The sequence below is a fragment of the Nesoenas mayeri genome (genome assembly GCF_963082525.1).
Source record: "Nesoenas mayeri genome assembly, chromosome: 2".
NCBI lineage: Eukaryota > Metazoa > Chordata > Aves > Columbiformes > Columbidae > Nesoenas > Nesoenas mayeri.
Genome location: NC_137543.1, coordinates 128,215,704 through 128,229,490, shown reverse-complemented (window position 1 = coordinate 128,229,490; position 13,787 = coordinate 128,215,704). Strand labels below are relative to the sequence as shown.

The window sequence follows — 13,787 nt, the reverse complement described above, 5'->3', positions numbered from 1 at the left end:
AGGGATTTTCACATCTCAGACTGAATTTTGAACTTATTTTGTGTTTAGTAATATTCAAATCCAGTTACAGCATTCATATACATTTTTACCTTTTTTTCCTATCAAAATCAAAATCTTAATTTGCCATTGTATATTTGTCCTCATATTTATGCACTTAAGAAATTGCGACACTACGAAAAAGGTTTTGCCAGCTTTTTATTTCCAAATAAATACCCTGATGAAATGTTTTTCGCCAAGAAATTGAGACGTATGTTCTTTGGGAATTGTACATACGGACACAAAATGAGAGAGAACTGATTTTTTTCAGCCTTGAGAAGGCCACAGAGACACTCTATTGCTATCTACAACCAGCTAAGGAGAGAGTATAGAAAGATGGAACCAAACTCTTCAGAGCCGCACAATGAAAGAAGAAAAGGCAAGAGATAAAATGGGAACATGGGAAGTTCTAATTTGATATAGAGAAACTTGTTTTACAATGAGTGTTTTGAAACACTGGAAGAGGTCCTCTAAGTGATTGTAGAATCTCCATCCTTGGAGATATACAAACTGTGGCCAGGAAAGGCCCTGAGCAATACATTCTCCTTCAACATGCTCTGGAGGTCCCTTCCAACCTCCACAGTTCTGATTCTATGGCATATATAGCAAGAATTCCATCAAGAAGATACTTGACATTCACCATTTTTCCTTAAAAAAAATCTAAATATTGGCTAAACACTCGTTCTATGTGTATAGAGTACAGTTCTGATATATATGGGAAGTATACTGTTTGTTGTAAAATGCTGTCTTGAATGAAAACAATTTCCTATTACTGAAATCAGTGGGGTTGGAAAGATGAAAATCAAGTCAGAAGGAGATGGGATTACTGCCGTCATACCTGTAATAAGCTTTTATAATTGAATTAGTGTCTTAGAGTGTAATTACAGAGTCTCACAAGACAAGGGATTCACTAGAAATGCTGTTCAAACTTATTTATTTTACAGTTTTAAATATTTTGCAAGGAATATAGGCAAAGATAGAAAAAGTGTTGTGTTTGTTTGTTTGTTTGTTTGTTTTTCTGAAAGAGCAGGCTTTTCCAAAAGGTTTATATCACATGGATGAGTTTCAGGAAATTGTATCTCATGATCCCTGCCTAGAAAATTCAGACTGATTAAGGCACTCAATCATTACTTCTCAGAGCAAGTGCAAGTTTCACCAGTTCCAATCACATTTTTCTTGATCCAAATCTTTATTTGAACTGGTAGAAGCATATTGATTGTTGATCCTGGGATCACAGTGCACAACTTGTCCATTTGAGTCCTTCATTTCTCAAAGCGGCAATAACAAAATGAGAAGAGGCTCTGCACTGTCTTTCTGTAGAACAGCTATAAATTCTGAAGGGATAAGTCTGGCATCTAAACTTGAGATACAAATACATACATGAGAACACTTCTTAAATCAAACATGTATTTCAGTAAGAAATGTTGTTAATTTGAACAACTGAAGAACTGTTTTTATATTAACATGTATTATAACCACTACATATATATGGCTAAGATATAGACTTTTAAAATGCATTTTTTTTTCCTGGAAATTGTGGATATAAGTACAAAAAAAAGTTATTCTTGATTTATTTGTCCTAATATTTACACTGTACATGTGACAACTGGCATAGGTAGTTTACCTCTTACATTGCATTTATCAATAGAAATAATAACTTAATACTGAATTATGACTAAACCACAACTAACTCTTTTGACTGAATGAACAATTATGAACTGAGCATGGAAATACCTTGAGTTTCTTAAAAAACTCAGAATTGGGGATAATTTTTTTCATTATGAAACAGTTTTTTTCATTATGAAACATTTTTTTCCAAGCATTTACTGTAAAAACTACGTTAGCTGCCAAAGAACATTTTTATTTCAAACTTCCCGTTATATTCCCATAAAGCAGCATTATAATGGTGTTAAATGAAAGCAAAACTACTTGTTAGTGTCACCAAAATTGATATTCCCCAGCTAGTGACTGTAAACTCCAGTTCTTCACAAGTCCCAGCCCACATGAGAACAGGGTCTTGTGACTCTTAGACAGCCCTTTATCAGGTAATACAGAGCAAAGAGCAGCGAAGAGAAGAAATGCAGAGCAGAGATAAGAACAAATAGCTCTTCCCACCTCCTTAGAATAGTTATTGCTTTTCTCATTAACATACCAGTTTCATTTTCTGCTACAAAAATTGATATGGTCTTAAAGGAGAGGGTGCTGCATATATACTTCTTGTGTCTTCTAAAACGAGCTATTAGTACAATGCAGGGAATTTATTGCTTTCCATAGAAAATGGAACTTATGGATAGGAGATTATTAATTGCGTAAACAAATCAAAGGATTACTGAGTAACCTCTGATACACCCGAAGACATAAGATTGTTTTCAGGAATAAGAAGCACGAAACAGAAACAATTACAGTGAATAATCTTAATTACTTAAAAGGACAGTTTCTGTGCTCCAGCTTAGTTTCATTTCTGTTAGGACTGACCATGAAAAAGCTGCTTAACCTGTCTAAAACCTAAGTCAATACTTCTAATAGTTAATTCTGTAATATTCTATAATATAATTTAAATTCTAATAATAATATTATGTCTCTCCACGTAACCTGTTTGTTGAGAATACACGTGAAAACAAGAAGCAGCGGTAGCAAAGAGCTAAAGGTGCTCTTGAAGATTTGTGCAGCAACCAACGTTTGGCAAAGTGGGAGAAGTCCCACATACCCATGATGGTCACTCATCACCATTTGTTGTTACTCAGCCCTGTTACTCTGGTAAATGATCTATGACTCGACTTTGGATGAAAATCCAACAGACTCAGTGTGTTTATGAGGTAATGTACTTTCATGGACATCCACTGATGTACACAATGGGGACAACTGTGTGTAAGCATTTATGCTTACTCTTGTCTTATGCCTCCGTTGACTTGCAACGACCTGTAAAGGCTGGGAGCTCTATGGTAGCAACTTACAAGATGCAAGTACATCTGTGTTTTGGAAGTAAGATAGAGGAGATTATTAAACTGGGGTATATGAGTATTACAGAGATAACATTGTAATAGCAACCATGAAGGGAAGGAGCTTATATAATGGTCAAAAGAACTTTATGGAACTAACAGCTGCACAACGCTGTGCACGCTGGGAACTCAGCCCTGGTCAGGCGTTCTGGACCCCCCGAAGGTGTGAGCCTGGGGGACAGCGCGAAGGCCTGAGACGGCTCAAGCGGGGCGGGGAGGGCCTGACGGGAACCCCTGGCCGGCTCCGAATCCGGCTCCGGCTCCGAATCCGGCTCCGGCTCCGGGTTCCCCGCCGGCCCGCCCCCGCGTGGGCAGGGTCGGGGCTGGAAGTGACGTGAGCGGGCGGGGCTGTGAGGCGCTGATGGCGGAGGCCCCATGTTGATGTCCCCGGCGCCCTCCGCGCCTGTCCAGGTAAGGGGCCCTCCCGGGCCCGGCTTGGGGGAGCGGGCAGGTCTGACACCCTCTTTCCTGCCGGCTTCCGTCAGCCACTGGGGCGGGTGGGGCCGTTAGGCCACGGGCTTCGGTTCTGCGCCACTGGGAGGCCGGCCCTCCCCGCCCCCTTGAGCTGTCTTGGGCCGGTCGTTGTCGGCGGGGGAGAACGGGGCAGCCCGCGGCCGCCGTGGGGCCGTTGCGCGAGGCCCGGGCGCTCGTGCTGTGGGAGGCGGCGGGGCTGCCTTCCCTTCCCCCGCCGTGGTGAAGGCCCGGAGCGAAGGTGATCGGCGGCGAGCAGGTGAGGCGGAGCAGGGGAGTAGGGAAGGGGCGCAGGCCGGCCCCGCGGGGCGAGGGCAGGTAGGGGCCCGGGGGGTGTCAGGTTCGCCCGCCCCGCCGGGGCCGCAGCTGCCGGGCTCCGGGAGGAGCTGGCTAGGGCGGTGCGGCTCGTCCTGATTCTGTTTTTCCTGCCTGACGAGCTTTTCCTGCTGCCGTCCTTTTCGGTGCGTAAAAGCAAACGCGTCGTCCAGCCTCCCGGAGGGAATTGCTTGTCATGTTGGTAATGAAGCGTAAGCGTAGCTCTTCCTCCTCCTCCTCCTGTCTTTCCCAACCGGTAGCTGTGAGCTAGGGAAGCAAGCACGCAGCATCCCCTAAACTGTCCTTGAACTGTAAGTAGATCTCGGCTTCACCTAAGCTCTGGGGATTTTCCTGCTGGTGAACAGTAATCCCAGACGGTGCTGCTGGTTCGCACAAATTCAGATTTGTTGATAGTTCTGCTTTGGGCTTGGAAACCAGCCTCCCTTTAGTGGTTTCACTAAGGCCAGTACTCAGTTGTGGTAGCTGGCAGCCAGTGTGCAGAAATGAATATTTGCTGCCTTTTTTTTTTTTTTTTTTTTAAATATGTGCTTAGAATTAACTATCCAATATTTAAAATAGACCTGTTTAAAAAAAAAAAAGTTCAATTGGTTTCGTTATTAATGCTTTATCTATTTTTCTGCTTATTCTGAGTAATAACAACTGAAATGGTCTGTTTCATATTAATATTAATTGGTTTCAGGTACTAGTGAATTACTGAAAAGGAATTAATTTGTTGCACTCAAAAAAAATAAGGGTATCCTGTTTCTTTTAGAATTGTAGAAACTGCTGCTTCATACCATGTATAGTTTAGAGTGAATTTGAGAGATGTCTTAAATGTAATCCTCTGTTTTGAGAGGTGTAGGAGTTTTCATGCTATAAAATTTTCTACGCTCTTCTGGACTCTGAAACCAGATAACAGATAGGATTTATGGGTACCCTGTTGTCTCTGAAAAGCTGTCTTTTGATCTTTACTCAGTTTCTTGCTTGTGTAAGTTCTTGTTTTTGTCCTTTATATCTGTTAATCTTCACAAGCTTGGCATTTCATCTTATTACTTGTGTTGTTGAGGGTACAAAACTGCTTTTTATTTAACATCTGATACATAAAAATAATGCCATGGCTGCCTGTATGTACTGCATGTGTTACATTAACTTGGGGAGTAATAAGCTTAAGACATTGAGGGCTTAAACCTAAAAAAATCCCTGTTTATCTTCTCCTTGCTTTGAATGATGAATATCTGTTTACTTCATAGTGCAGTTGATTTCAGAAGACTTGAGCTCTTTGGTACTTATTTTTTAACTGCTGAAAAGACATTTAAAAAGTCTATAGGAAATACACAGACAGCCTTTAATCTTTGAACTTCTTGAGACTTGCAGTGGCTCATCCTTTTTGGGATTTGTTTCCACATGTGTCTTCAATGAAAGTAATACGTCACACGCTTAGCAGTTACCTCATTCAAGATATGAATTTGCTTGGTTAGTATAAGTTACTTTTAATAGTGATTGCAAGAATAGCATGGCTCATTTTTCTGGAAATGTTAGATATATAAGGCCCAAATCCTCCTAATATCAAATATTTTGACAAACTTGTGATTGTACACTGAAATCAAACACTTGAAACTTCTCAGTTGCTGATCTTTTATTTCTGGCAGGTATGATGGACTATGGGGAAGGGATGTTCTTGTGAAATATCTTGCAATGCTAGAATTTTTAGCATTGTCTATCCTGAATGAGGTGGTGAATGGAAAGCATGATTAAAAGCTTTTGCAGTTCAACTGATTAGTGTTAATCTGTGAAACTGCCTGCATATCTAAATGTTCCTGCTATCAATGAAGTCCATTATTTATGGTAACGAAGCTAAACATGCAAGGCTGGGAGCATATGTGTTACAGTGAGAACAGTAAAAGATGCCCAGAAACTGCTAAACAGAGGCAAGAAAACTTCTTTTGAAGAAGAAAAACAAACAAAATCCCCAAAACCCCCAAACAACAAAACCAACAAAAACCCATCAACCTCAAAAATACAACCCCTGAACAAAACCCTTTTGTTTATATAAAATTTTCTGTTTTTAAAGAATGTCTCAAAATTAAACTTTGTTTCTTCTACTGAGAGGGGAATTAAAAATTAACATATAAAAATGCTGTGAAAAGCACTGAGCATTATAGATTCAAAGAAAAGTTTAGAGAAGCTACAAAGCTTTGTTTCTCCCTCCCTGCCACATCCAGAACTGTTAAGAGTATTTCATTAAGTTAGAACCCTGGTTTGGTTTCACACCACAGCTTTTATTTCCCACTTTCTGCTACTGTATCTGAGCTATAATACTGGGGGCATTCAGCTAAGCGGTACTTTCTCTCCATCTTTATGTCATCACTGAAATGACTGCTCCTTTATTCTGAGAGGTGATTGTTTTGGAGTGATGCTGAGGCAGTGGACTTGGTCTGTAGCTATCTGTTTGCAGAACAGAGGGACTAATTGTTAGGTTTCTCTGTTTTGTATATTTCAAATAGATGAAATTTTTAACCTTAACTAATTTTTCCACTACATTGAAGTAACAACTTGTACAATTTTGTTACAGATCAGTCATGTCATCCTTTCAAGAAATTCCGTCTTCAACTAACACTTTGCAGACTTCCAATTTTGCTCACGTGATTTTTCAAAATGTGGCAAAAAGTTATCTTCCGAACACACACCTTGAATGTCACTACACTCTGACCCAGTTTATCCATCCTCATCAGAAAGACTGGGTTGGTATTTTCAAGGTAAGTAAAGCTTGTTTATTTGTGATTTCTCAAATGTTTACTGTCTTCTGTCTTACGAGTTAAAAAAATATAAATTCCAACAACAGCGAAAGCTGTCTTGTAAGCTTAAGTGAAACATCGCTTAGGTGATGTGTATTGGTTCCTGTTATTGGAGCGTGAGTTTTGTAAGAGAGATCAAACTGGAAATCAAAACTGAAGGAATGAGTACACTTTAAGTCTGCTGGAGTAAAGGGAAAGTGTGATGTGGTGGTGTCATGTAGAATGAAACGAAGGTGATTTGAGAAGAGATGCGTAGGCACGTTTGAACAGGACTGTATGAAGACAGCCAAAGTAAGTGTGAAATGTGTGTGGAAAGAAAAGCTGGATATATCAGGGACTGATGTCCCTGACTCATTTTTTGTTACTAGAACAGGCTGAACAGTATGGATCACTACAATTATTCAAAACAGACCCTTGAAAAAAGGAGCAGGGGTGAGGCTACATCTAAGTTGTCTCGTGTTAGTGATTTGATTTGTTTTTAGAAGTTACAAAGTTTCATTTTTGGGATTAGAAATTGATTAATTCTTACATCTGCTTCTGTTGAAGACCTTGATCTGCTTGGTTTTTTTTTGTATAGCTACTGGGAGATGATGCTTGAATTCCTTTCTTGAACGGTTAAGATAACTTTTGATTGAGGCTTTAAAGAAGCGATGCTTTGGCATTGGCGAAGGGAAAAAGGTAACAGGCTGTCTTGGTACTGGAGTACCTTTCCCTTAGAACTGTCCACTGTTTAAGGAGATAAATGCTTGACTTCACTGTAATCTGCAGATCACCAATGGATTGTTTGTCATTGTTCAAGATAAGTTACTCTTCTGCAAAATAGAAGTACCATGCCCTGTAACAATGCAGGAGCATTTTTAATGCTACATGCAATGACTCTACAGTCACTAAATTGTGTGAGGGAGGCATTAACTTATAAACAGGCACATTTCTCTAGTGGGAAGTTTTTAAAGATATGTGTATATCTATCTTGATTATCTGCAAAGTTTTGACAAATAGTGTAACTGAGCACACTTGAAGTTTTAATTAACAGCATTAAGGAAATTAAAGAAAATCTTTATCAGAACTTTAAAGAGGGTGCTGTTCATATTACACATAAGCATTTTGAAGTTTTGAAATTATTTAAAATGTAACTTGAGAATTGAATGTTGTGGCTTTGTCTGTTGGTCTTTGTGAGGAGGCAATCAGACAGGACCCTAAAAATACTAATTAGGAAAACTTAAAAAAAAAGTGTGAAACAGGTTTTTTTTTTTTGGCAACTACACAAAATGCTCTGTACATTGTATGGGTGTCTTTGATTTCATCTTGACTCTGATGATAGGTTTCATAAACTATTGAGGTATGAGTTTTTATTCTACCTTAGCAGTGGCAGGTAGTACAGTTTTGGCAGTAATTTGAGGAACATGTTGAGCTGGCACAAAGTAGTAGTACTACTAAAAGAAACATCTTTTATGCAGGGTGGCTTATTTCTTGTGCTGCTTCTCCTTTACGTGAAACAAGTTCTTGTGTGATGAATCAAATCAGGGAATTGATTGAGGTTATGACCAACAGTTTGGGACTGGATATTTTTTAATGGAATTCCCCAACTGAACTTCCAGTTCCCCTAATTGTCATCAATGCAAGGGAAGGAAGCAATGAGAGATGAAAATTTTCTTTCTGTGACTATGTCAGCTTATTCAGAGTGTGTGATGAATATGCTGTCATAGCGTAGTTATAGTACAGTGAGTTAAATGGAGCCAGCTGTCCCAACTGTATCTGTGTCTACAAATGTGTATGAGTAATGTTTACTGTAAAATAAATTGTGAAAATGTAGTAATTTTGGAATAGATAATAGACAGAAGTTGTAGTATACTGTGATCTGAGTGTAAAAATGAGTGACTTCTAGAGAACTTATTGTTCTTGGACAATCAACTAGCCACCTGGAGGTAGTTTGAAAACTGATGAAACAGGCAGGGTTTTTATCATTTACCTTTCTAAAACACATAAGAAAGATATGAAGAATGTAATGCATGTTGAGTAAAGTGGTTTTCAGTATTTAAGGAAAAAAACCCAAATCTTGGCTAATTATGAGAACAGTAATTAATGACCTTCTGTATTGGCCTAGTATGAAAGGAAATCGAGGCTTCTGTGAGGGAACTCAAAGCATCAATTCAGTGACTGCTCACACAGGGGGAATAGAAGTCCACCTTGTCTTTCTGAGGTGAATAAATTCCTTAGAAAACAAACCTGTGTAAGCTGGTGTCATTTAACCTTTGCCTGAAATTGCACAAAAAGTTACTAGTGTTGTAATAGTGAATACTGGAGAGAGTGAAGAGTCACCTAGTTTAAAAACAAAAAAAACCTCCAACCAAAAAAACCAAGTGGTAATTTCAGATTAGTATAGAAAATAAGCATGTTTTTTTTTTCTTCAGTGTGAACGTTGTGCTGGTTTTGATTCCAATGTTGACTTTTGTAACATTTTAGGGGGCAGTGGCTTTAGCTGTTTTCTGTCCTGTGTTTGCTGAACTGCTTAGCTAAGAATTTTTTTATTGAACTGAACAAAATCTGTAGGTGCCTTTTTAAGTGAATGGTTTTCATTTAGGTTGCAAGTCCAAAAACATTTCTTCAGCAGCTGTGTTGTCTTGAGTAGATATTGGTTATTTCTATCCTGTTCTGCTAGTCTGGCAGTTTGTGCAGCTGCACAGGGAAATGGATCGGGGAAGTGATCTGCCAGGAAAATACAGTCCCTCCTGCCCTAGATTTTACCAGCTTGTTTCACAACTGGTTGGTTTGTCAGCTTGATTACTGTGTGATGCAATGGGCAACTCAGTACTGACATAACTGTGATGGAAACAAGTGGACTAAGGAGGAGTGTGGGAGAAGGGCTACGCCTGCTTTATTGGCCTGGCTGTTTAATGTGGAATGACAGTTGAAGCTTCTTTTTCAAATCCTTTTAGAGTTCTGTTCTGAAGAACAGCTTTTAAGGGTTTGGTTTGTCAGTTTGTTTCATTTTTAAATTGAAATGGAGCTAATAGTTTCAGAACCAAAACCTGATTTCATATACTCTTAATTTCTAGCTTATCAGTTTTAAAATATTTAAATTTAAAATATTTCCATAGTATACACTACATGTCTAATAGACTCTTTTTATTCCATGTACATTTTCATTTGTGGTTGTTGTAGTTGCCTCTAATGTCATAGAGCTTACAGGAAGCAGTGTTAGAAATGGAATCCTCCTACCGAGCTATAAATTGCTTCTAAGAGTTTCTTTCCACTTGTCGTTATTATGGTTATTTATTCATTTATGTATTTATTACAGAACTTAATTTTGCCCTTCATTATATCGGTCTTTTCCACCTCATATTAATTCTTTTTCACTTGCTAGACTTAATGCTGGAGCATTTTTCCCCCCTCACTAGGAATGTTTCCAGTTTTCTGCATCTACTGAGTATTTCACTACACTGAGCAGTGGCTTTGATTTTGTACTATGGAAAGATAATGGCTTCAATAAAATGTACCACAGCAGGTTCCTTCATGTTGATGGTTGTTTATTTACAGATATCTTCTCTAAAGGATATTTTACAAAGCAACTTAAAATAAGGAACCAAGGCAAGATAAAGTACTACCTCCCTGCTCTCCATCAGAGGCATCAAAAAGGTCTTGTTGGGAGGTAGAAAAGGTTTAGGACTTCCAACCTGAGCTAAGGATTTGTGGCATACAGCATTATGACAAAGAACTAAACAAATCAGCAAACAAGTATCAGTTCTTTTAAAATTTAACAGATTCTACCAATATCTCTGTAGGTGCTGTAGGTGAAGTGTGTTTTGTTGTTCCCAGCATGATTAAAGTTGCTTAATGCTGAACTTTCATAATGCTGAGGGCAAGGCACTTCATGTTGGTTGTAGTAGATATAAACCCGTTCCCAAGAAAATAATCCTCCATTGTTTATAAAAATGCAAACTGAATAAACTGAAAAGGTAAACTTTCATAAACTGAAGGGATAATATTGCATGTAGGAGAATTATTTCAGATACACCTAGTGTGTAAGAAAATTGGTATATCTAAAGGCATACACTACTTTTGGGATTGGACCTTTGGCAAAAACTTGGAGGGGCTGGGAAGTACAATAATGAAGATGATGTTAACCCTTCAGAGCAGAAGTTCTGAATGTGCAGCATTTTTATTACTTTTGTATATATTCAACTGTCTTCCCTGTCTACTACAGGAGGCTTAAACAGGTTTTACTCAGTCTTGAAGACTGTTGTCTCTCATTGCTGCTATTCCTTTGTGCTTTCGTGACATCGTGGAGGGTCACCTGTAATGAAGTGCCAAAAGATCTTGATCAGTTATGTCCTTGCTTGTTACCAGGAGAAGAAAAGACAGTTTTACAGATCAGTGTTCTTCTAGTAGTTGGCATGGGCATCCTCAGCCTGAGTCCCTCCTCACGCAGTTTTTTCTGTGCAGAGGAACCTGATGGTTCCTATTGAGGAGTCAAAGGGGAGAAGGCTTATCATTCTTGATAGATTTTATAGGAAATCTGTACTCCCAGAATGTTCCAAGACCAGTGTTCCCTTTTTTATTCTTTTCTATTTCTCTCCAATTTATTGAAATATGAAGAGGCACTTATGGTAATCCAAATCTAAACCTTTGAAATGAGGAAATATAATTAATATGTGGAATACATCTGGTTACAGAAATGGTCCGTCTGGTAGGTGGCCCTAATCTCCGGGTGGGGAAGTCTATATCTTCTGACTTTATTTCACAATAAAGTGAAATAATCATGTGGCCACATATCTTTTTTTGCATTATTAATGCACAATGTCCAGACTTGTGGAAGTGTTTGATAAACCTGCTTAGTTTTAAGAAGAACTGCTTACCCCTCTGTCTATGGCATATGCTTGCAAGTAGGACTGACAGATGTTCAGTATACAAGGGAGGCAGGTTTAATATATGTCTCAAAGGCACAGGAAAGAATGTTATGGGCATAATAAACATATTACTTCAAGAGAGTGGCCTTAAAGGTGTGGGTGTTTGGGGGTTATATCATAATACTTCTTGGGTTTCTGAAAACTTAATTTTGCTGAGGCCAGCATGCTGGAAATATCTGCAGTATCAGCAGGTAATCTTACATATGTTAAACTAATCGCTTTGGTCTTGCTGTGTCATTAATTAGCTGTTCCATCAAAAGTTTTCTGTTTTCTTTCTCAATGTCCACATTTTTAATATATACAACTTAGAAATGATGATCGGACACCCTGGTAGCTTAACATATGGGAGAAGCTGCATAACCAGTATTGGGAAGATCTTGGTAACTTATTTGAACAGGAGAAGTGCCTGCTTGCTGTGAAAGGGTACTCAATATTTGGGATGTCACATCTGACCTACTGTTGGTGCATCAGTGCAGTACCTGTATTTACATGCAACTTCATTTCTGTCTTTTCAATGTTCTGATTTATAGCAAAGCTTGGAGTTAACTTGTCCGCAGTCAAAAACCTCTAGAACAGAATTTAATGGTGGATTTAATGAACACCTAAGAAAGCTTGATGGTTATGTTGTATCAGGACAATATAGATGTGTTTTTGTTTAGTACTCTGAATTATTTAGTCTCCTTTGAACTGCAAATAACAGTACAACTTGTCTGAATTATTTCAGTGTTCTAATTTTGTGATAGTTTCTCTTTTTCTCTTTTTTCTTTTTTTTTTTTTTTTTTTTTTTTAATACCAATTACTTCCATATATACGGATCATGTTAGGAAGCACAACAGCTGGATGTGTTATTGACCACACATATTGAAATACAGTTTTTCTGGCATGGAATCATCCCTGTGCAGGAATTCCAATCAGGAATAGAATTACTGGAATTCAGAATGTTTTGAGAATTGCAATATTCACAAATTAGAGTGATTCTGTCTGTTTCTGATTTACCCTCTTTGGAAAGACAGGTCTTGAATACCTCGAGGTGTTTTGTATGTGTTGTATTCTTTGTGGTGTGGTTTTTTTTTTTTTGGGTTTGTTTGTTTGTTTTTTTTTGGTTTTTTTTTTAAGAAAAAGAAGTCCGTGAAAATGTTGTTCACTGTTTCTGTACTAAATGGAATTTGGGTTTACCCGAAGTTACCTTTGACAAAAAACTTCAGTGTTTAATTCCAAGTGTCATTGATTTTTCTAAAAATATTTACTATGGTGAGTTTGTGTGGTCAGAGGCAGAACTGGCATAACAAAGTGGTCAGTACCTGGTAGCAATTTTGAAGTAAAAGATTGTGCTAATTTGTAGTTTTCATGAAATGTGATAGTAAATGAATATTTCACTTAAACCCCACCCACCCTTTTTTAATACATTTTCATGCTTATGTCTTAAAGGAAACAGTATCTTTGTTACTCTTTGATCTGTCAGAATGTTTCTTGGACAGTCATTTACATATGTACTGGGTTTTCTTTTAGAGAGTTCATATGTTCATATTGTTTCTATATTTATTTTGATTTATGCCTAATAAGAGAGAAAGTTGATCCTATGGTCTAGGCACTCTGTCAGTGTCATTTTGACATATTCCTCTGAACTATGGGCTAGAAATACAACCCATGAGAGATAATAGATTAGGATCCTGATAGTACCTTGATACTGCAGCAAGTCCCATATGTTCTCAATAGTCCAAGTTTGCCTGTACGTGTTTGTAACATTCAGCAGAGATAGACTTCTTCAGGTCTGGGCATGAGAGAGCATAACAGGATTACAACCTTTCATAAAGAGTCTAGAGTACCTTGCAGCTGTCACCTATCCCAAAGAGTTTCAGCTTTAGGGCTCCTGCTGTGTAACAAATTTTATCTTGGTGTGAGCAGTGAGGTCATGTCTGAAGTGAAGTCTTAAATGGCTTAGACTTAGGTAAGTCAAAGTTGCATGTGGTGTAAGGTGATCACAGACATACTAAAATTTGACGTGTCTGTGCCTCGATGTTACTAAAGTGGACTTACTACTTTAATAAATATTCTTCCTCATGTCTGTGTTCTGAAGTTTTTTGTACAGTTTTATTCTTTCAGAATTGGTATATAGATATCATTATTTGATGACAAACATGTTTAGAAGTATATCACATCAGTGACATGTCAGTGTTAACAGTAAACTGTCAGTAATCTTGCCCTATAACAATGTTTCTGCCCCTGAATATTTTAATTTTTTCATCTGTTAATTGGCTTTGAAG

The 13,787-nt window shown here is 38.2% G+C and overlaps 1 protein-coding gene across 6 annotated transcripts in view; it reads left to right on the top strand.

The window, feature by feature from the left end:
- The first annotated feature begins 3,327 nt into the window (after positions 1–3,327).
- TAX1BP1 (Tax1 binding protein 1) overlaps positions 3,328–13,787 on the top strand; it is a 63,140-nt gene continuing 52,680 nt past the window's right edge. For 4 of the 6 annotated variants that reach the window (XM_080340050.1, XM_080340051.1, XM_080340049.1 and 1 more), the window contains exons 1-2: positions 3,328–3,446; positions 6,394–6,577. In XM_080340050.1, coding sequence (XP_080196176.1) covers positions 6,401–6,577 — 177 coding nt within the window. In that variant the 5' untranslated portion in view covers positions 3,328–3,446; positions 6,394–6,400. Of the gene's footprint in view, positions 3,447–3,612; positions 3,766–3,823; positions 3,968–6,393; positions 6,578–13,787 lie in introns of those variants that run through there. The other 2 variants (XM_080340047.1, XM_080340048.1) reach the window with 2 other exon arrangements.